This window comes from Onychostoma macrolepis, chromosome 08, assembly GCF_012432095.1.
Source record: "Onychostoma macrolepis isolate SWU-2019 chromosome 08, ASM1243209v1, whole genome shotgun sequence".
In the NCBI taxonomy this organism is placed as follows: domain Eukaryota; kingdom Metazoa; phylum Chordata; class Actinopteri; order Cypriniformes; family Cyprinidae; genus Onychostoma; species Onychostoma macrolepis.
In genome coordinates, this window is record NC_081162.1 from 16,788,304 (window position 1) to 16,811,056 (window position 22,753).

At 39.2% G+C, this 22,753-nt stretch overlaps 2 protein-coding genes across 5 annotated transcripts; one reads left to right on the top strand and one right to left on the bottom strand.

Moving 5' to 3' along the window:
- The first annotated feature begins 163 nt into the window (after positions 1 to 163).
- On the top strand, positions 164 to 19,574 carry csde1 (cold shock domain containing E1, RNA-binding). Of its 4 annotated transcripts, none has more exons than XM_058784325.1 (21): positions 164 to 315; positions 2,728 to 3,504; positions 8,332 to 8,505; positions 9,212 to 9,410; positions 9,923 to 10,089; positions 10,630 to 10,716; positions 10,923 to 11,020; positions 11,110 to 11,191; positions 11,543 to 11,671; positions 11,836 to 11,961; positions 12,071 to 12,286; positions 12,382 to 12,522; positions 12,762 to 12,929; positions 16,243 to 16,350; positions 16,472 to 16,647; positions 16,720 to 16,832; positions 16,917 to 17,036; positions 17,173 to 17,351; positions 17,433 to 17,596; positions 17,720 to 17,852; positions 18,050 to 19,574. In XM_058784325.1, the coding sequence occupies exons 3-21, from the start codon at positions 8,362 to 8,364 to the stop codon at positions 18,095 to 18,097; spliced, it is 2,598 nt and encodes an 865-aa protein (XP_058640308.1). In that variant the 5' UTR covers positions 164 to 315; positions 2,728 to 3,504; positions 8,332 to 8,361; the 3' UTR covers positions 18,098 to 19,574. The 4 variants fall into 4 exon arrangements, with proteins under 4 accessions (XP_058640308.1, XP_058640309.1, XP_058640310.1 ...); XM_058784326.1 differs by having other exon boundaries at positions 17,176 to 17,351; XM_058784327.1 differs by having other exon boundaries at positions 9,923 to 10,032.
- rassf11 (Ras association domain family member 11) lies at positions 19,220 to 22,744 on the bottom strand. Its single transcript, XM_058784329.1, has 3 exons — positions 22,532 to 22,744; positions 22,096 to 22,199; positions 19,220 to 21,018 (listed from the first exon to the last, which is right to left on the bottom strand). Exons 2-3 carry the CDS (start codon positions 22,196 to 22,198, stop codon positions 19,709 to 19,711), a joined length of 1,413 nt encoding a protein of 470 aa, XP_058640312.1. The 5' UTR covers position 22,199; positions 22,532 to 22,744; the 3' UTR covers positions 19,220 to 19,708.
- Positions 22,745 to 22,753: the final 9 nt, after the last annotated feature.

Consider the following 22,753-nt stretch of genomic DNA (forward strand, 5'->3'; position numbering starts at 1 on the left):
AAAAGAAAGTCCAAGCTTGGGCCACTTAAAAGCTTTGACAGTATCTAAAAATAACATTTAACACGGTGGAAATATAAAGGTAAGTTAGCTGTACTTTACAGAGTCCCTGCGTCCCAATGTGCATACTATCCATGGATAGTATGCACATTGGGACGCAGGCAGTGAGTAACTTGATTGTGACCTCTGACCCAGTGGCGCGTCCCCCACAGTTCGCACTGTACTGTTATAATATCGCGAGAGTTCGCACAGCTCCTCACTACGTAATGTGCCGTGCTGCTTATGGCGGCGCTGGTGACAGTGCTGAAAGCTGTTGGGGTGAGTTTTTCTTTTATATTTATTCAATTTTGTGATGACACATAACTCTTACACGGCTATATGAACGTTTAAGCATCCGACGTTTGCGTTTATATCACTCTCTGAATATTCCTGCTTGTTTTTGAACAGTTAAACGGTTTAGGGTGGGGGCAGTGTTTCCTCTGCGTGTGCTCTAGCGGTTTAGCATGTTAGCCAGCGCTTGAAGCACTGTTACTGGCGAAGAGTCGTTTTAAACTATAAAAAAACTAATTTATTAATCTGACACATCAGTCATGGGAGATATTTTGTAAAGGTCACTTATTACGAAATGAAGCGCCCAGTCGAGGCTCCAGCGCGGCAGCGGCGGCCCAACGTGACCCAACAGCCGCCGCCGTGTGCCTTTGTTGTCGGGCTGAGTGATTTATTTTAAGCCCGACTGGCTCATTGTCTATCCCGTTTTATCGACACGGTAAATTGAGTTAAACAACCAAACCCCGTTTTCCCGGGACAGGAAAAGAGTTTACTTGCTTTCCAAATTAGTTCTTCGCTAAAACCAGCCTTCCCATGGTCACAATAACCTGGAAATATCATGAAATTTGGAAATTATGGTAATTTTGCACGCCTGGGAAAGTATTTAAAATCAATTTTTAAAAAAATCAAAAGTAACTTTATAGTGAATGTAAGTGTTTCATTTTAAACACTGCTACAAAATTTTCTCTCACAAAAGAAACTTCTTTTTGTAAGAGCAATTTGTTTTTTAAATTATTTCTTAAGAAAGCCATTTCCACGATTTTCCAGTTGAGACTGAACAACTGATGAAAATACGTTGGTCAAAACGGTCGCTTTCTCTCATTTGGATTTGAAACGCCCTAGATTCTACTTTTAACCATTTGTTTGTCTTCATCCTTCCAGTACGTTTTCTAGTATGCTCAGGAGTAGCATGTGTCGGAGTTGTCTTGTCTGAAAAGGCATTGCTAGTGTTTTTGTCTTTGGATGAGCTCCAGATGGATCCGCTCCCAGCTGTTGCTCAAGCGCTGTTTGCGTCACTTGGTTTCATGTCCTCATTTTGTCATTTAAGTATGCTGTAGAAATCTACAGTCTCGCTTTTTAACAAAACGTAACTAGTGAACGAAGAACAGCGGTCTTAATATACTTTGCGGCTTGTGATTTGTGTATTTGAGCCACTGTCAAGCGCAGCACGAGCTCGGGGGTGTCGACGTCAATTCAGTTGGGTCTATAAACGTGTGCACTGTAGGCGGGGCCAAATCACTTGTTTTTCCACAGGTTTTCCTCTTCCGTTCATGTTATATATTTACATTAAGAAATCTTTTTATCCAGTTTTATCCCATTTTCAATAGGTTAGTTTAGCCAAAGATTAAGATTTCATTGACGGTTAGTATGAAGACCTTCATTCTTTAAAAAAAAAAAAAAAAATCTGTTTGGTATTCGGTTGGTAATTCTATACCTATATGTATTTCCTTCCTTGAAACATACTATTGTCATAAATGTAACACATTTCTTGATTGAATTATCCATTTAATTTTCAATGAAACCATGAGGTTGTAAATAAGCAAGGCTCACAATGTGCTCTCAAGGTTTGTTTATCTGGTACTGTTTGTTTTCGGAATTGGAGGTCATAGACAAGTTGTCCTGTTTTTTGTTTTTTTTGAAGTCAGCATGAACTGAAAATTCCCCCTGTCTGGCTTCTAAATGCAAATGATACCGGTAGATCTAATTGAGAGCAGTTTATCTGCCTCCACTTCTGTGTGCAATGCGAATCTCCAAATCCAGTTAACAACCAAGTCCCCATCCTATTTTTTTTAATCCATTACAATTGGATGTACAGCACAATGTGGAACAAAAATCTTGCAACTTGCAAGATGAAATTGGCTGGTTAGTATGAGATTGTCTCCATCCCTTTTATGTCTGTACTTGGTCCATCAGAGCAAGTAACGAACTGGCCTATATATCAAGCTTTTTGATCCTCCCATCTCATGTGTAATAGACCGGAGGGAACTGAATGATTTGGCATGCTGGATATCCGCAGTTGTTGACCGCTTGAATTGAATGTATTCCATAAATACTCAGCCAACTGCTGGTTCACGCTGAGACTTGTTGATCCTCATGTGTGTATTCAGTCAGCTGCTCTTCTGTATGCAAGGCTACTGAGGAAACTTTATTTTTAGGCCTGTGTATCAACAGGAGAGTAACATGGTGTTTTAACCCACAATAAATGAATGTGGCTAATGAGATTAATTGTTATATCATATTAACAATATAATTGGGGGGATGTTGGTGTTAGTTTAATAAACTGGACCTAAATTAGATTAATATGCTGCTTTTTTTTTTTTTTTTTTTTTTTGGTGTAAAAGCATTTTATGTGTAACTTATCTGTGTGATCTAATATCCTTTTTTTTCCCTTCCCCCAAACAGTATGAAATGAAACCGAATTGATTTGTGTACCATCTGAAACCTACTTCAAGTTCAGATCATCGATCGGTCAGAAGAAACGTCAAGGAAAAAGAAAACATAACGAAAATCCCCAAAACGACCCAGCGGTACAACAACTCTGAAGACAAGACGAAGACCAAGACGAAGAACTGCACTGCTACAAAAGAGAAAAAAACTAAAGCAACACGACACAACCAAATGAGCAAACCAAAGATTTAAGAAACAGAACCAGGCCGCAACGAGCGTAGCAACCAACCATCAACGTTAACGGCGAAGGCGAGACCTGATCTGAGACAAGAAGTTTGTGCCTACTCAACAGCTTTGAAAAAGCACACGTCCCAACGCTGCACCAAGCCCTCCTCATCCTCCCCGCACCTCGTCCTCCTCTGGGGTGCGGAGAGGGCTGCTGTCTGCTAGTCTTTTCAGTTTTGACCTTTTTCTTTGTCAATTGCAGACCGAATCCCTCCCTGATCATTTTCCCCCTCTGTTCTCACATTCTTTCTCTTGTATTTCTGTTCGTTATTTTTCAAAAGCAGTGTTTGTACACCTGCACTTGCCTTTTTATTTGAAAACTTTTTTTATTTTTTGTTTCGCTTTTTTCCTTTATTTTTGCAACTTTTTGTAATCGGAGCGTGTGCCAGAGGGGCAAACCTTACAAGAGTGTGTGCGTGTGTGCGCTTGTGTGAGCCAAGTCTGAAGCATCGATTAAGTGATTTAATTGGTCCAAATCATTACAGCCTTCCAAGACAACAGAACAAGGTAAGCCAGGCCAGACACTGTCCCCACATTTTTCCCCCCTTAATTTAATGAATAATCCTGATTTGCCTGTCTTGTTATTCATTTATAATATGTCCAGTCTCTTAAAGGGTTATTCCACCCCAAAATGAAAATTGTCATTAATCACTTACCCCCATGTCGTTCCAAACCTGTAAAAGCTTAGTTCGTCTTTGGAACGCAATTTAAGATATTTTGAATGAAAACCGGGAGGCTTGTGACTGTCCCATTGACTGCCAAGTAAATTACACTGTCAAGGCCCAGAAAAGTATGAAAGACATCGTCAAAATAGTCCATCTGCCATCAGGGGTTCAGTCTGAATGTTATGGAGCGACGAGAATACTTTTTGTATGCAAAAAAAACTAAAATAACTGCACCACACGGATATGCTGTTTTAGTTCAAATCAAAGTGTAAATAAACAGAAAATGTATCCGTGTGGTGCGGCTGACACAGAACAGCATACGCAGTTTGCATTCAGTGGATACTCTCCAAAATGGCGCTATGGTGATGCAGAGGAGACGAATTGTTGAATAAAGTCGTTATTTTTGTTTACTTTGCATACAAAAAGTATTCTCGTCGCTTCATAACATTCAAATTGAACCACTGATGGCAGATGGACTATTTTGACTATGTCTTTCATACTTTTCTGGGCCTCGACAGTGTTATTTACTTGGCAGTCAATGGGACAGTCACAAGCCTCCTGGTTTTCATCCAAAATATCTTAAATTGTGTTCTGAAGACGAACAAAGCTTTCACGGGTTTGGAATGACATAGGGGTAAGTGATTAATGAGACTATTTTAATTTTGGAGTGGAGTAACCCTTTAATTTAAAGCTAAAAAGGATGAAATTGTGTTGCTCTGTATCAAACTAGTGAGCTGCCTTCTAAGCTAGCATCCCAACTGAAATAGAATGAGTTTAGCGTTAGCTAGCAGTGCTAATATGTAAAATGTATAAAACCGAATTAGATCAAATGTAACTGAAAAAGTTCAAGCATGTATTTTAATTGACATTTCTCTTCCTTGGACCACCATCTTGGATGATTTTAATTTTTTTCCCGTCTCCGGTACATGTGATTCATTAGAATACTGCCTATGTCAGGGCTCGACATTAACGCTTGTCCGGGACAAGTGAATGTTTTGGACGGGCAAGTGAAAGAGAAATTTACTTGCTAAATCGGACAAGTAACTTGAAAAAGTCAATACCAAAAACAATAATAACTGCCTTTATTTGTGATATAGCCTTTGTTATAGGGGTGTGCGACTATATATCGTTTGCAATTTTGTAATTGTTGTTTTAACGAGTATATTGCAAGAATCAAACAAAGAGTGCACGCATAATTACATAAAGAGGTCTAGTAACGTAGGTTAGACTAGCACAAGTGCGAGTGCGTTCTTTCACTACATGTTTCAGTATTAAAATGCATGAAGAATGATCAGAAAATTCAAGATATGGGGCAGAAAATGTATACATTTATGTAATTTCATATAGTTAAACAATCACACGAAGATGGAGCGCCTTTTTTTTTTTTTTTTGCTTCAAAAAGCATCATGATTACAAATGTGATAACAGTTCAATAAACAAGAAGTTAACATTAAGAGACTTACATTTTAGACACCATAGTGCCTGTTTTTGCTCTATTTCACCAACAAAAATAACCCCAAACACAGCCACAGCACTCTGAGCAACATGACGGTGTTTCGTTCCTGAATGAATCAACCGTTTAAATGATTCGGTTCAATCGCAATGACTCTCTTATTAACAGTGACTTGATGCCACCTACTGGTGTTTTAATTTCATATTTACGGTATTTTAATTTTTTTTTTTAAACATTTTATAACTTCAAATATCAGTATTCAACGTTTTATGAATCAAAACATTATTTATTCATTTGTAACTGCAGGTTAAAGCATTCCATGTCCCTCAGGGCTGCATTAACCGTGGGTAAATATATCTATTCCACTTCAGATGCAGCTTCTGTGTTTCCTCTGCATTGCAAAGATGAATTTTTTGATAATGATTTCATTTGTATGGTAACAGCCCAAATGACTTATTTTTATTCAGTCAATTAGTATAAGATTGACAATGAAAATTCATATATAAAGTAAATATTAGCATTTTATTAAGTTTACTATAAAATAATTGTATTTGTATTTAACTTTTTATTTTAAAATATAATAGTATTATCACACTTTATTTTGTTCATTATTTAATTTAAAAAGAAAAATCTAACTAAATGTGTTTTAAATAATTATATTTATAACTCAATTTAAATTAAGTTTTATCTCTCCGGGCAAGTAACTTTTATACTTTAAGGACAACCACATGAGAATGCTTAATGTCAAGCCCTGTATGTAGTCAGCTCAGTAGGTTTTGGAGCGAAGATCATTCATATTATCATGCTCAATATAAGTGAGAGTTAAAATTTAAGAACTAAATGAGAATTAAAGGGATGGTTCACCCAAAAATGAGAATTATTTATTCACCCTCATGTCATTTCAAACCGATGAGATTCTTTTTTTTTTTTTTCCATCAATGGATGGACAATAAAAATATTAAAAGTCTTATGGATTTAGAAATGACAGGTGAGTAAATGACAGAATTTTGTGTGAACTATGCCTTTAAATTTTTAAATTCTGATGAATGTTTTTCCTCATTTTCTTTTTTGTTGTATTCAAAATGTGAACATTGAAATCTAGCACCACTTTAATTCACTCATTGTTTACTCAAGTACAGATCTTTAATATGATGTAGCAGAAGGAAAATTTAAATTGATCAGGTTTGTGACCTCATGACAGGGAATTGTAGTTGCTCTTTAGCATGCTTCGCATTAGTCCAGATGTGTTTTCCTGAGAGAAAGGGGTCATAATTACTTAAGCCTGCTTAGAAGAATTTAGTAGTCCTTGACCCAACTTTGTGTGCAGATGAGGCACACTTGCATGTCGCAGGTCCTCACACCAACACACACCCACAGCCCTCGACTGACCTTACTGTGCTACTTTGTTTACTGGCTGTTCTTGTTGCCTCTCCCTCAGTTTATTTTCACCACTATCCCTCCTTTCTTCACCTTTGCAGAAATCCTGAGGTGTTTTGTTGGGTGTGTAACCAAAAGGAGAGGGGAGAGGGAAGGGAGGAGCTGCAACACAACGGCTGACTTAAAAATAAAATCTTTACTCAGAACACTGCTTAATCCGATCAATCCCAGGTGTAGTAGATTTGGCCACTGTGTATGGGAGAATTATGGGTAGTCCCTGGAAAGGTTTTGTCGAGTTTACCTTGCCGGCGTCGCCACCTGCAGCGTTTGTTAGCGCTGACCTGAACAGCACTTCGCCCGTCGGGCTCAGCCTGTCACCCTACGGCCGATCTGTAAGTGCCCTGCCATCCGCTCTCCACCCCACTGTCCCCCACTCTCCCGAACTCGACTCGTTCATTAAACACCCACTGTCGCCCCTCTCTGCGCTGTTCCTTTACTCCATCATCCTGATCACCAGGCTTAGAGGCTGGCCTCGATCACTTGCCGTAGAGACGAGCAGCAACGAGAGGTGGAGAGGCAAGAACAATGATATTTCCACTATAGTAGCTGAGCGTAGGTTTGTTTATTCAGTCAGCTGCTGTTGAACCATGTGTGATTGGCAGTAAATGGATATTGGGCTTTGTTGTATGACGCTGAGTGAATCAAAGCGTTTATGGGTGTGTAAAGGCCTGTGTCTGTTTCAATGTAATGGCCCAGTGGTCGAGGCTGGTCAGAGTCTGTCATCTAACCATTTGCTGTTACCGTGTAGTCTAGTAGTGTCATTCCCAGTCGCTTCATCAAACTAACACATTCTGATTTTCCTTCAGCATGTACCCTAGCACGGGTGGGGAATTAGTTAAAGGAATAGTTCACCCAAAATAAACTTTTGTGGAACAAAGATAATTTGAAGGGTTTTTTTTTTTGCCCATACATTGTCGTCTTGTGTGTTCCTCAAAAGAAAGTCGATTATATAGTTTTGAATGACAATTAGGATGAGTAAACAAAGACAGAACTTTCATCACAAAATGCATTTCAAAATAATTTCAACCCATCACTTAAAATGTAAGATTCAACTTGAATGGAGCAGTGAAAGTTAAATGATGTGACTCATTTACACTGGAATGTACCACAGTGTAGAGATGGTATTGGTGAACTGTAGAAATAGTACAGCCGTTGTAATGGATATGGTCATTTGTTGGTTGAGTATATTGACTTTCCCATGTGTCAGTTACTTTTGTCATTCTTTGGATGCTTTTATTCATAGAAAACACAAACATATTTGCCATATCACTACTTTTAGGCTTACTTAGCCAGCCTTGTTTGTTGCTTTTACGGCTTTTAATGTTCCTGTAAATAAGCTGCCAGCCATTTTAACTTGTTTAATGTCAGTTCTGGACATTTGACCCAAAGGCACACATCTGATTGGTTTAGGGTTTTCATACTTTCTATTGTTTAGATTTCTTCCTGGAAGCTCTTTTCGCATTTCAAATTACATATTGCCAGCTACCTGCTAGTAATTACTAGAACCTTAACAAAAGGCATAAGGAGTGTATTTTGGTCAAGCTGCATTTTTTATTATTATTTATCTTATTTATTTTATTAAACCCTTTCTAGATCATCATAGTAATGTGGTGGCCTCTTTGACGTTTTCTTGCAGCGAGGTTTTTTATTTATTTTTTAACAGAATTGAACTTCTCAGAAGGGTTGTTTTTGATACCATCTCTTGGTTCTTCCTGTTTGGTGATCCTTCATTTAGGTAGTGTTCTTATTTATTTTAAATACCCCCTTTATTGCCTTCAGTGTCCTACCACCCCTTACCTTCACCTGAAGATGGAGGCCTCTGATACCCCTGTTGCTGCCCCCACCCCTTCTTCCTCAAGCCAGCCAATCCCCCGCTCCGCTTCAGTCTCATGCCATGTCTCTCGTGCATCAGGGGGCAAAAAGCTAAAGCGGACCCCCTTATATCAGCGATCCGTAAGTGGGCATGATGGGACAGTCTGTGCCGGCTTGATCATCATTTGGTCATCACTGGCAAAGAATACCTGACACTGTAACTGCATGCTTTAAGTTTAGAAGTTGTATAGCTTTTGGCTTTGCAGGGGTTTTTTGTCCGTAAAATCCATTTTTGATTGTCTAACTTTTGACAACATGCCTGCCAACCGTTCACATACAGTTCACTTGATTTGTGGGTGAAGTTCTACAAAAAGACCTAGTCCTAACTTTGAGTGTGGTGTTTGTTTGTGTGTCTACTCTAATATATAATTAAGTCAGTGTGGAGTGGATTAAATGCATGAACTTTAATTTTAATTTCTAGGTTTAATATATAACAGATGATACTTGCATTCGTGTGTTCTTTGGTATTGTGCAGATACAGCAGATTTATCCTGGTCACTTTGATGTACTTGATCAGGGAGCCAGTTCAAGCAGACCAAACGGAGAAGAGAAACTTAAACCTACATGCCACAACAAATTACTGGGACAATGTTTCCCCTCTTTATTTTTTTTTTTTCTCCATAAATGCAAATACTTGCAGCATTTTAAATCCTATTTCATCCCATTTTACCATTTCCCACACTTGTGTTCTGATCTGTTGTGGAGCAGTCGGATGTGTGGAGAATGCTGAAGGTTGAAAACTGAGCAAGTTCATTTTTAACTCATCCTATGTCTTATTGTCCCATAGATGAGTTTTGACCCCAGTCTGCTGCATAATAATGGCCATGGTGGCTTTGCCAATGGAACGGGCATGGGAATTCGTGAGACAGGAGTGGTTGAAAAGCTGCTAGCATCATATGGCTTCATTCAGTGCTCTGAGAGACAAGCCCGCCTCTTCTTCCACTGCTCTCAGTACAGCGGCAACCTGCAAGAGCTAAAGATTGGAGGTATGAGCCAGATGGGGTGGGGGAAATAACAGGAACTAAGGCTGAACAGTGTAACTAAAAAAAGTACCTTTTTGGTCAAGCTTTGGTACCAACAAATCATTAAATGTTTCTGATCCAGACAAGTCATTGAACCAGAATTTTGAATTGCGCAATTTCAAATGGCTAAAACATTGTTTTAATTGTTTCAAGGAAATTAAACTTACCCAATCTAATGCCATTTTTTGCTACTGAAAGTTGAGACTCTTATCTCCATTTTAACCATCTCATACTTGTGAGTTGGTGCTTCTTTAGGGAAGCTTATGGCTGAAATACAACAATTGATCGAATTAATTGCAGTATACAAATCGCCAGTAAAAACATAACAAATGTCTTGTCAATATTCAATAATGACAAGACCTAATAGGAACCTTGATGCCAAAAATATATGCAGTAAATATTTAGTGCATTGCTTTTAACATGTATCCTAATGCAGGAACTGACTTCCATGTTTTGTCTATTCTGCCATTTTTCAGACGATGTGGAGTTTGAGGTGTCGTCTGATAGACGCACTGGCAAACCAATTGCGGTGAAGCTGGTAAAAATCAAGGCAGAAATGTTGCCAGAAGAGCGAATTTCTGGGCAGGTGGGGCCTGACTTGCACGCCTCTCCTTTAACTGTGCTGCATGGTTTTATTCATCCAGTTAAGGAACACATTTTACTTTCGTGTTTTATTGTCCTTGTCCCATTAATGTCCATCATTGTTGGAGTTTCGAGCTCATTTTTAATCCATATTGACCTGGAAAATGCATAAATTACTGGTTTCTGTTATTAAGAGTTACATAGCAATCTTATTAACTGACCTGATGCTAATTCTTTGCTTTTGTGGGTTCACAATGAGCTTGATTTGTCTTTGTGATTTGTGGTCTTGTTGGGAGAACTTTTCATCTTCATTTAATATACAGTTATGAGAGAAACAAATCTTGATTTGTCCTCAATATGAAGTCTGTCATTCATGTACTTAAATATAAATTTTTTGACTGGTTCCTTGAACTCAGATGTACAAGTTAAATATGAATGTTTCTTTTAATGGTTTTATTTAGTCTGTCTTTTAGTTCAGAACATGTTGCACATCTGTGTTCAGGGACTTCCTCTTTAGCATTTAAAAATGGTTAGTTGATCCTGTCTCTCACCAATGCAGCCTCTAACCCGTCTTGTCTGTTTGCACGTCCCCTTTTTCCAGGTAGTGTCAGCTATCCCTTCTCACTTGGACGGGAAGTCCGCACCTGGCCAAGTGCCCACAGGCAGTGTGTGTTATGAGAGGAATGGAGTGAGTGTCATTTATTCTCATTTGCAGAGTTTTGCTTGTCTTGTTTCCCCCCCTTTTGAGACCATTTTGGCACAGATACAACTTAGCAAGCAAAAAGAAAAGCTGAGTGAATAACAGTTCTGTGATTCATAAACTAGTCTTTATATGGCGCACACTGGGGCCAGTTGCTGTTTCTGAATGTGTTTGTGGTTTGAATCTTCTCACAGGAAGTGTTTTATTTGACCTACACCCCTGAGGATGTTGAAGGAAACGTTACTTTAGATACTGGAGATAAAGTCAGTTTTTACATGGAGACCAACAAGCAGTAAGTGGATTTAATGTCTGATTGAAATGGGTATCATTTCAAATGAGGAACAGTTTTTGGATGTTGAAATGGTTTTTTTTTTGTTTCAGTACTGGTGCTGTTAGTGCTCACAACATTGTATTGGTAAAGAAGAAACAGTCAAGATGTCAGGGAGTTGTTTGTGCTACCAAGGTAAGGGTCTTATTCAAAGATGAGTTTGTAGTAGCTGCTTTTTTTTGTAGACTATACTGAGGAATGGTGATCTCCTGCCCTCTGGTGGGAAGGAGAATGGCAAAAGACTTCTCTTATCTTAACATTCTGCTAGAATAGTCAAAGGAAGTTGTGTAGGTTCAACGACATAACAATGCTAAATGGTTTATTTTCAAATCTTTGAATTTGAACATTGCAATAACTTGTAATTCAGAACTGTATCTGCCAATCTCGACTGTACAATCCTAAAATTCAAAATTACATTTATACTTTTTGTTAAATAATATACTTTTTGTTGAAGTTTTGCTCGTTTCAAATTTAATTGTCTTGCAGGAGGCCTTTGGATTCATTGAACGAGGGGATGTTGTGAAGGAGATCTTCTTCCACTACAGTGAGTTTAAAGGAGATCTGGAGGCTCTGCAAGCTGGAGATGATGTGGAATTCACCATTAAAGAAAGAAACGTGAGCAATGTTTTAATTTTTACTGATGTTCTTTTGGTCTTTGATTAGTAAATAATACTTGTAAGATGCAGAAGATTTTGCATTCAAACACTGAGTGAAATAACTAGTTGTGAGATGTATTGCCATTTCAAACAGCTTTGAGGTTGTTTCTGTGTGTCTCATAGGGCAAGGAAGTGGCCACAGATGTGAGACTGTTGCCTCAGGGCACTGTTATATTTGAGGACATCAGTATTGAGACTTTCGAAGGCACTGTCACCAAGGTTATTCCCAAGGTCCCCACCAAGAATCAGGTTTGTGAATCAGCTCTTGCCAATAGTCTTCCCAGACTCCCTCAATAACATTACCATATAGATTCTGCTTGCATGTTAAATCGAATAAGACTCCATCTGTCTCTCTCAGAACGACCCGCTGCCTGGGCGAATCAGTGCCAGAATTAATTTCACTGACAAAGAGCTGCTATTTGGGGAGAAGGACACCAAGTCCAAAGTGACGCTGCTGGAGGGCGACCATGTCCAGTTCAATATATCCACTGACCGTCGGGACAAACTGGAGAGAGCGACAAATATCGACATACTCCCTGACACCTTCCATTTCACAAAGGAGACCCGTGAAATGGTGCGACTGTAGAACTTTGTCCCTGTGGTTACTTGCAAGGTTGTTTTACTTTGTGCTAATGTTGGCTTTGTCTCTCTCCTTGTCTTTTTGTGCAGGGTGTGATAGCTGCCATGCGTGATGGTTTTGGATTCATCAAATGTGTGGACCGTGATGCCCGAATGTTCTTCCATTTCAGCGAGGTTTTAGAAGATAGCCAACTGCACATTTCTGATGAAGTGGAATTCACTGTTGTCCCTGTGAGTTCCGAGATATCACAACACCTGAACCACTTTTATGTTCCTGTTTTTGTTTTTTGTGATGGACTATATTAGACCGTTCATCGTCAGTCGGCCATCTTGTTCGCTGGATATAAGAATCAGCTGTTGAAAAACCCAGATTGGTCCACTGCTTTAACTGTACTCAAAGCAGAAACAAATATAAATTGTAATTGTGGTACGTTGACTAGCTTTAAAACATCCCCTCTTTCCTCTCTCAGGACATGCTGTCAGCCCAAAGGAACCATGCCGTGCGGATCAAAAAGCTGCCCAAGGGCACAGTGTCGTTCCACACTCAATCTGAGCTGCGTTTTGTGGGGGTGGTGGAGAAAGAAGCTGTGCCTGTTACTACCAACAAGAACTCCAGCCCCAGCAAGGGCAAAGAGAAGGTAGACTAACTCTTGACTTCCTGTATCTACACTGCTGTTCAAATGTTTGGGGTTGGCAAGGTGGTTTTGAAGTTTATGCTCACCAAGGCTGCATTTATTTGATCCAAAACACAGTAAAATTGTAATATTGTGAAATTGTTACAATTTAAAATAACTTATTTTGTTAAAGTAATTTTATTTCTGTGATGGCAAAACTAAATTTTCAGCAGCCATTACTATAGACTTCAGAGTCAACGATTCTTCAGAAATGATTCTAATATACTGATTTGATGCTTATGAAACATTTCTAATTAATGCTGACATTAATTGTACTACTTAATATATTTGTGGAAATGGTGATACTTTTTTCAGGATTCTTTGAATAGAAAGCTCAATAGAACAGCATTTATATAAATATTTCGTAACATTGTTTTTACTGTCATTTGATCAAATTAGTGTGTCCTTGCTGAATAAAGAAAATTGTAATGACCCCAAACTTTTGAAAGGTAGTGTATATGCATTGATTTTAAGGTTTCTTCTTAAGAGTCCTTGAAGTGCACATCTGTGGAGATTTGGTGTAGAACCATCAGTCATAATTATAAAGAGGGACTTTGAAAATGGAGTTTAGTATTTTTGTTTTTAATTCTGCTTTCCAAACTTTTATATCCTGTATCTGCTTGTCTCCCTCTTAATTGACGCAAGCACAAAATGCAGTAGTAAAATACTACTATCTTTTGTCTGACCTTCTATTGTCTTTTTGTTCCTTTTTTTATTTTTATTTTTTTTTATTTGTTTTATTTGAACCATGCTCGTCTTCATTAGAAAAAAGACAAGGTAGGCTGCTGTTTTCTGCATGCTGCCTTTCCTCCACAGTGTAGACTGCTAGAACTTCTGACAACATGATCTTAAACGTATTGGGGGCAAATTGTTCAAGTACCCAGGATGAGATTTTACTTACTGTAACTGAGTAGTAAAAGTTTTATCTTTAATTTGATTCACCTCCAATTCAAACATTTTATGACTGGGTAAATTAAGTCACGGATGTCTAATCCTCCGTATTTCTCTTTTTTAAGGGTAAAGTTGAAAAGGTCAGTTTGATCCGTATGTCCATGACTGTTTGTTTGGTTATGAGGTCTGTGGGCATGAGCTGAGATTGATTTAATAGTATTAAATCATACAGACATGTTAACCTCATAACCATACCAACTCAGCCAAGCTGTACCACTCAGTGTGTGCATTCTTGTATGAGGGGTATAACGGTTCGGTTTCTGTGTCACTCACGCAATTAATTTTTAAAATGGAAACAACATCGTTCATACACATTTTAACCATGGCACAAATGTGTACCAAACAGTGGGTGACAAACTGTATGAGAGCAGTTTTACCCCTTGTGTTAGTGTGTGCATGATGGCTAAATATTGTGAAGCGTTAGATGTTTTGAGTTTCTTTATTTACTCATTTTGTGAAATACACATTTCCCCCATGCTTTGCATCTTTTTGGATGTTTATTCTTTAAGGCAAAGCTAGGAGTTTTAAATTATGGCTGCTGATATCCAGAGACACAATCTTGTTTACATGGTCCTCAAGTATCTGCAGTCTGATGTTGAAACTGGCTTTCAGCACTGACACTAATCAAAAAAATAATAATTTAGTTCACAACTAGGGCTAATTTCTGTACTTAAAGGGGTCATCGGATGCAAAATTCACTTTAAGTTGTTTGAACATAAATGTGTTGGAAGTGTGTGTACACATTCATCCTATAATGATAAAAATCCACCCAGTGTGTTTGTTTTTTTTTTTTTTTTTTTTAAATCCCCTTTCTCAAATCAGGCTGTTCTGAGGTTCCTGTCAGAATTACGTAGTTCTGTACAGACCGCTCCCACGATAGTTGATTGACAAGACCATTTTACCTTAGACCCGGTCTGACTGCCACTGTGTCGACTCGGGTGCAGGGAAGACGAGATGTCTCCGATTAAGTGATTTAAGTGCTTTGTTGTTGGATGTAGTAATGAATCTAGCAGTCGTCATTTACTCCCAACATCTGAGCCGCTGAAGACGCAGAGGATTAATGTTACTTTCACTTTGAAGTGAATGCGCCGATACCCAATATTCGTGCGAATCATTCGTGATCCATCCTCACCTACAGAAGTGAGTATAAGGGTTTTTTTATGAATCTTTGCAGATCGCCTTTCCTAATAATGTGCTAGTTAGCCAGTATCGCAGCTGAAGTTTACAGTCTGCTCATCACTCCATGGAAGAGAGGGGCGGGGTCAGCAGAGTTCATTAGCATTTAAAGCAACACGGACTATAATAGCTTCCTAAAAACATAGCTGATTTTGACAGGTTTAAAAAGGTATTTTTTACACTACGGAAAAAGTTTAACCAAAGTATGTTATAGACTTAATTAAGACCCTAAAGAATCATCTCAACTTGTGCAAAAAGGGCATCCGATGACCCCTTTAATCAATCTTGAAGGTGCACTCAGTAGTATTTTCTTTATCAAAAGTTTGACATACAGCCTGAGTGTTCATTTCATGAGTCTATATAGGGCTTTTCACAGTGCGCTTAACCCCGGGTTATCATCGTTCTAAACAATGCTTTTAACCCCCGGGTAAAGAAACGATTCTTAAAAGCGGTGTTAGCGCCGCTTTTTACCCGGTGTTATGAAACCCTGCTGGGTTAGCACCACATTTGCGGTGTTAAGTTTGTTCAGTGTGAAACGAAGCAGTGTTTGCTTGTTGCTGCTGGACGTTTGGCAACAGACAGCCAATCAGAAATTGAGCAGCGAGGCACATGTCATGTCAGTAACAGGAAACGCGTGTTGTGTAAACAGCTGCCGGCGAGAGAAAAGTAAGAAATGTCGAAAGACTGAAAGCGTGTGAACTGGAGTGATGAGGTTTGTCTCTTTTTCTTGCCTTTTAGCCGTTTTAAGCCTCATGAGACGCACAAAGACCAACGCAGCGACAACTTATTTTTTTTTACTGGCAAGATGCGGGAAAAGCTGTGTAAACGGGTTGCCTGCTGTTCGTCCAATCAGTGACTGTGACAACTCAAATATGCAAATAAGAACGTTAACCCGGGGGTTTTGGAATGTACTGTGTGAAACGTCTGTTAATGGATACCCAGGATTAAGTTAACCCCAGGTATAGTATGAGCAGTGTGAACCGTGATTACATATAACCCAGGATTCCGTTTATCCGGGGTTTAGGATGACCCAGGGTTAACAAGTTCAAGTGTGAAAAGCCCTTATGAGTCGGAGTTCCATCTCGGTTCTGGATATGTTGTTAAGTGTTGTTGGTCCTTATGTGAATGTGTGTATTTGTGTCGTCACCAGGATGCAGAGGAAGGCTTGATTGTGTATGAAGACAGTGGAGTGAAGAACACTCTTACCTACTATATTAAAGACCTGGAGGGAGGTGCTTACCCACAGGTTGGAGACAAGGTACATTAGACTGGCACTGTGGCTCAGTGTTATTTGTGCTTGCTGAATTTCTCCTTTGACTAATAAAGTAGTTTTTCACCTGGATGGTTTGTTGTAAAGTAAACCCTCATGTCTCCACTAGGTGGAGTTCTCAATCAGTGAGGTGAAACGCACCGGACAGCAAAGCGCTGTGTCCCTCAAGATCCTTAATCGTGCTGTTGGCACCAAGAGGCTTCTGGGATACATAGCAACACTGAAGGATAACTTTGGCTTCATAGAAACAGCCAATCATGATCAGGAGATTTTCTTCCACTACAGGTAATTAATGTTTCTCCTTGATGGTTTTTTCTAATTGTTTGATTGTCGTTGCTTAATCTGAATTGTGTGCAGTGAGGTATGTGGGGATGTGGATAACATGGACCTGGGAGATACAGTGGAGTACACTCTATCCAAGGGCAAAGGAAACAAAATCAGTGCTGAGAAGGTCACCAAAGTTGCAGCTGGTATGTTGCAGAGACTTTTTATTGGTTTCGCAATAATAAATTAATTTGTTTCACGCAAATAACACAACTCTGTGTGTCTGTCAGTGAATGGTGTAGGAGAGGATGTGAGTAATACAGTGTTCCTGGGGAAAGTGGTTCGGCCCTTGCGCAGTGTGGACCCTTCTCAGACTGATTATCAAGGCCTTATTGAGATCACAGAGGAAGGTGAGTGATACAAGCTGTTATTGTGCGTGTGGTCCTTTTAAAATCCATCTAGAGCATTTTGTAATCATGTTAGATTACAAAATGAACTCCCCTCATTTTTAATTAACTACTGTTATCTGCTCAAACATTTCAATAGCAGCCAGCAAGGGTCAAAGTTATCCATTCGGCATCGTTGGTATGGCCAATAAAGGTGACTGTCTGCAAAAGGGCGAGATGGTGAAGTTTCAGTTGTGTACAGTGGCCCAGACAGGACAAAAGATGGCCTGCAATATTGTGCCTCAGCGTAGAGCCCTGGTGGAGTGCGTCAAAGATCAGGTAAACTTACTGATGCAAGAAAGTGAGAAGTTTTTAACTTGAGACACTGGCTAAAAGTAGTCTCTCCTCCCCCATCCCCAGTTTGGTTTCATCACATACGAAGTTGGAGAGAGCAAGAAGCTGTTTTTCCATGTCAAGGAGGTACAGGATGGTCTGGAGCTCCAGGCTGGTGATGAAGTGGAGTTTTCGGTTATCCTGAACCAACGCACGGGCAAATGCAGTGCCTGCAATGTTCGTAGAGTCAGGTAAGACTGTTGGGTTTGAATCTGAGTCACGTGTGAAATTTTAATGAGCTGATAAATATTTAAATTTATATTGGCTTTTTAATTAATCTAATCAGATTTGTTTTGTTTTGTTTAATTACACAGTGAGGGTCCAAAACCAGTAGCAACACCTCGACCTGACAGACTGGTCAATCGCTTGAAGAGCATCACTCTTGATGACACCAACGCCCCCCGTCTTGTTATTATCAGACAGCCTCGTGGCCCAGACAATTCAAAGGTACAAATAAACTGCTTTTCTGTTTACTACTACTTAATTGTTGAGTCTAAATCAAAAACTAACTTTTTGTGGGTTTTTGGAAAACATTTAAGTAAACACATTCTTGCTTCTAATACTGCAGTCCAGGATAAGTTCAGATATGAAACTTGCCTAAAACAATTGTGACATCTTGATATTGACCCGTTTTGTTCCTTCAGGGCTTCAATGTAGAGAGGAAATCCCGCCAACCTGGTGTTACTGACTGAGTACTGTTCACCCCTCTTACTCCTCCTCACTATGGAAGAAACACCTTGAAGAAAAGCAATCAGACAGAGGGTAGAAGAAGGGATTTGTGTGTCTGTTTAGTTTGCTCTCATTTTCTCTCTCACCCATAAACACAATTCACAGAGTAACAAACACATCAAGACTTGAAAATTAGCACACACAATTCCCTTCCTTTGTCACAGGATCCCTTGCAAAAAAAAAATCGTCATCTCATTGTCTTCATTGTATGTGTGACGTTTTTGTGTGGTTGTAATTTGAGCAAAACCCCTCGTGTTGTATGAGCGCGCGTGTGTGTGTGGTATGCATCACATGTAAACTTGTAAGGTTATGCAGAGGATCTGAGGGGAAATAAGGGGTTTGTAGTTCTCACATCTTTAGATTGAGATGTGGGCACTTTTTGACCCGTTTTTTGTTTCTGCTGAAATTGAAATGCCAGGAATTCTGCACCTGCTGCTGTGTGAGCGAGTTATTGTTTTAGAGTAGCTTTGCCTGTCTGTATTTTGACCTCCGTTATATATACTTTATTCTTCCTGTATCACTTGAATTCTTCCCATGTTGAGTTTCTCACCCAGGTGAAGCCGAGAAATTGCTGGGCTCTTTCTGCTGAGAAATAAAATGACTTTAAAGTTCTTTTCACTCACGTTTTCCATACCAATTCCATAGGTTTTAACATGGATCTAAGAACTTAATAAATTTTCTCTGTGCTCAGAACCCGCTTGTGTATGGTTTTTGATGTGTAAATTTACTATTTTTGATTTTCAAATTAAATGGGCTTGTTCTTTTTCAAGAGCCTTTATTTTAATTCCTGTTTTGATTTCATAAACTCAATCTGTTTATGGGCAAGTGCAGAATTCCTAGTGGCATCTTGTAGCCTGCGGTCCTTTTTATATAGCTCTTTTTCTTTGCACATGTACTTTTCTTTTTTCCTTTGAGTTCTACTTAATGTCTGCTAATGAATAAATTAATAAAGAAAAAGGTGCCTCAAAACAAACAAAACAAAAAAATTCAAAGAAAAAAAATTGGTGTCTCTATCCTCAAACAGCCACCAAAGTATAAGAGCAATTGTAGGGTGGCTCTCTTTTGTTTTGTCCCCCCAAGTAGAGAATACTGGTGTGCATCTCTCTCTTCCCCCCCCCCATACTTGTGGGTTGAAATATACTCTATGTAATGTGTGCTTTTACTTGGGTGGACCTTTTGAAAACCTGAATAAAACGAGCAAATGTATGCAGGACATGAGAAATGGGGGAAGTGTAATGAGTAAAATTTAAAAACGTGCAAAGAAATTTGATTACGTGGATAGAGGCTATTTGCAGTGCTTCTTATGACAAATGGAGCAATTACTCTCATGAATATTCTCTGGAGCACCCTGGGTTTGTGTTGAACCCTAAGGTTCTACTATATGCTTTTGTTAATGGTCTTGAATGAAACAATTGAAATAAACATTTTATGAGAATCAAAGGTGTATTATGTTTAATTTTTTATGAGCAAAGCACTGTACAGAACCTTTAAACATAATTTTGATGCCTTTGCACAATTTTAAATGAGGTATCCATGAAACCTAGAAGAAAGGGGGTTTAGAAGTTTCATAGTGTTTAAACTCTGGTGCTTCCCAACTGTATGGTGATTTCAGAGCGGTGAACCATCTTATGTTTTGTCACTGATGTTGAATTCTGGCTCTGAGACCATCGCATCCACCATTCCCTCAGGTCTTCTGGTCCACTTAGAGGAGGATTTGATATCTGGTTTGCTGAAACAAGCACATATGGGAGTTTGGACTCGAGCGTTGTCACCACCCTTTTTGATCCACCATCTCCACATGATCCGTCTGCTGAGATCTGCATTTTTTTGACACTTGTTTGGGCAGGTTTTGTCTCATCTGCTTGGATATTCTCTCCTGTGACGTCTTCATGACCTGTTTGCTGCTGGGAGTTTCTCAAGTCCATCACTTGCAGTTTCTGTTTGTACTCTTCCAGCTTAGCCTTGCACTCAGTAGCTTCTTCTTTTATCTGAAGGAATTGCCTCTGAAGGTCTCTCTCAAAGACTTCCTCCGCCTTGAGCTCATTGAGCCAGAACTTGAGCTGCTCCTCTTCTTCCGGCAGTGACTCGGAAAACTCCCTGGCAGCTTGCTGCTGCTCAAGCTCAAGGATCATTTGGTCTGTTGACTCAATTTTGTGCTTTAGTTCTTGCAGACTTGCCTGCTGTTGGACAGCTAGTCTTCTTAACTCTACAATCTCCTCACTCTTGGTCACTTGATGGACCACTGGATTGTGGGTTTTCAGGTCCTCCTCTGAGCCTTTCTGTTCCTCTTCCTCTCGTCTCTCACATACAGCACTCTCATCAGTGCATCTCCCACGGTTCCCAAGGCAACTGATCAAAGGCTGATGTGGTGTGACTCTATTTTTGTCTTTTTTGTCTCTTGCCTGCGGCGTCCCAGAGTCCAGGGAACTTTTGGCTGTGTTATCTGAGTGCCCATTTCCTTTATTGCCCTCCTTGTCTTTCCCCTTATCTTGTCCTGATTGCTGCTTCCCGCCTCTGCCCAAGTTTTCCAGCCAACCCCATGCTTCCTCCATTAGCGTTAGCGACTTCCGCTTGGGTCTCTTTGGTTCCTCGGGCGGTGGCTCGGAGTGGAGGCAGAGGCGTGACAGCGGTGGGAGGCTCTGGCGGTGTAGGGCGATTGCCCCGCTGGCTCTCCGTGCTCTCCCTATCCCCTCCGTTCGCCTCATTTGGGCTTTGGGCTGGTTTGTTTCTTCCCCGAGGGATGGACCGATATGCTTCAAAGTGAGCTGCACCTCCTTAGCTTGCTCACCATATTTCTCCAAGGACTCCAAGAGACGCTCATCTGGAGTCACATTACGTTCATATTCTTTGAATTTTTCTCTCAGAGTGTATCGACCAGTGCGACCTAAGGGAGAACAATATTAAAAGTGATATTTTTGGGACAAACACAGATGCTTTTATCCAAAGCGACTTCAGCAATTCATCTTAACGAGGCAATATAACACAAGAAGGGCTAGCAATACAAAATTTCAAACATTGTCCAGAATAGTACAAGCTATAATAAGCTATTTCTTTAGTATTGTCAGGGATTTGGCTGTTTGGAGAGTCAGAACATTATTATTATTATTATTATTACTTTTTTTTAATCAAAACATTAACTATAACACAGTTTTACTCATCCTTCTTTTGTTCCAAAATTGTCCTAACACAAAGATATTTTGATATGAACTGTTTTTGTCCATATAATGGAAGTCAGTGTGGTCCAAAACAACTTTGACTTCCATGGTTTGGACAAAAAACAGACATTTGTGACCCTAGACCACAAAACCAGTCTTAAGTTGCTGGGGTATGTTTGTAGCAATAGCCAAAAATACACTGTATGGGTCAAAATTATCTATTTTTCTTTTATGCCAAAAATCATCAGGATATTAAGTAAAGATCATGTTCCATGAAGATATTTTGTAAATGTCCTAACGTAAATATATTAAAACTTAATTTTTGATTAGTAATATGCATAAGAACTTAATTTGAACAACTTTAAAGGCAATTTTCTCAGTATTTTGATTTTTTTTGCTCAGATTCCAGATATTCAAATAGTTGTATCTCAGCCAAATATTGTCCTATCCTAACAAACTTATTTATTCAGCTTTCAGATGATGTATAAATCTCAATTTTGAAAAATGGACCCTTATGACTGGTTTTGTGGTCCAGGGTCACATTTTTCAAAATATCTTCTGATATGTTCCACAGAATAAATAAAGTTGTACAGGTTTGGGACAACATGAGGTTGAGTATATCATGGCAGAATTTTTATTTTGGGGTGAACTGTGCTTTTAGGCCTTTAAGAGCATTGACCTTATGAATGTTCAGTATTTCCAGCAAATGCTTGCAGACTAATAGTATAGTTTCTTCATGTTCATGTTTTTGACAGTTGTTTCATGAAATAATTAGCTCCAAGATGTTGGCCCAGACATTTACTTACCAAGTGCCTGTGCTAAAGCGATGACCACCTCCTGACATGTTGTTTTGTCAGTGACTCCACAAACTATGCGCTGGACTCCTTCGACATACACCTTTACTTCCATTCTAAAAGAAAAATAAATCAGATGTTTGTTTCTTCTGTCTAAGCCTTTCTGTAAGCCTAAAATGCCACATTCTCAAGAAAATGTCAATCCAATAAAATTACTCGTTCACTCCATAATAAATATTCACTCCCAAGTTGTATTCACTCAATAATGAACAACTGATCACTGGTTTATGTAGAAAAAAAAAAGTAATATGAACATTAAGTAAGCCAATGTTGTAATATAACATTTTGACTATTTTTAGCAAGTAAATTATATACTATCGTATGAGGTTGTATAGATGGGTGAGTTCATAAAATTAGATTCTGATTTTATGGAGGGTGTGTACTGTACCTGTCTTGATGATCGGAAAATTCCTAAATTTCTTCAGCTGACTTGTAGTAAAATCCAAGCACTTAGATAAGAGGCAGTTCGATATATGTTGTCCTGGTGTACATGGAAAAGTCTTCTTGTCATCCTTGACTTAGCTGAACAAGTACAAACCCTTCCCTTCAGTAAACATTCAGATCAAGACTGATAACAGACTTCGGCTGTAGATGTTGGTATGTGTGTTTG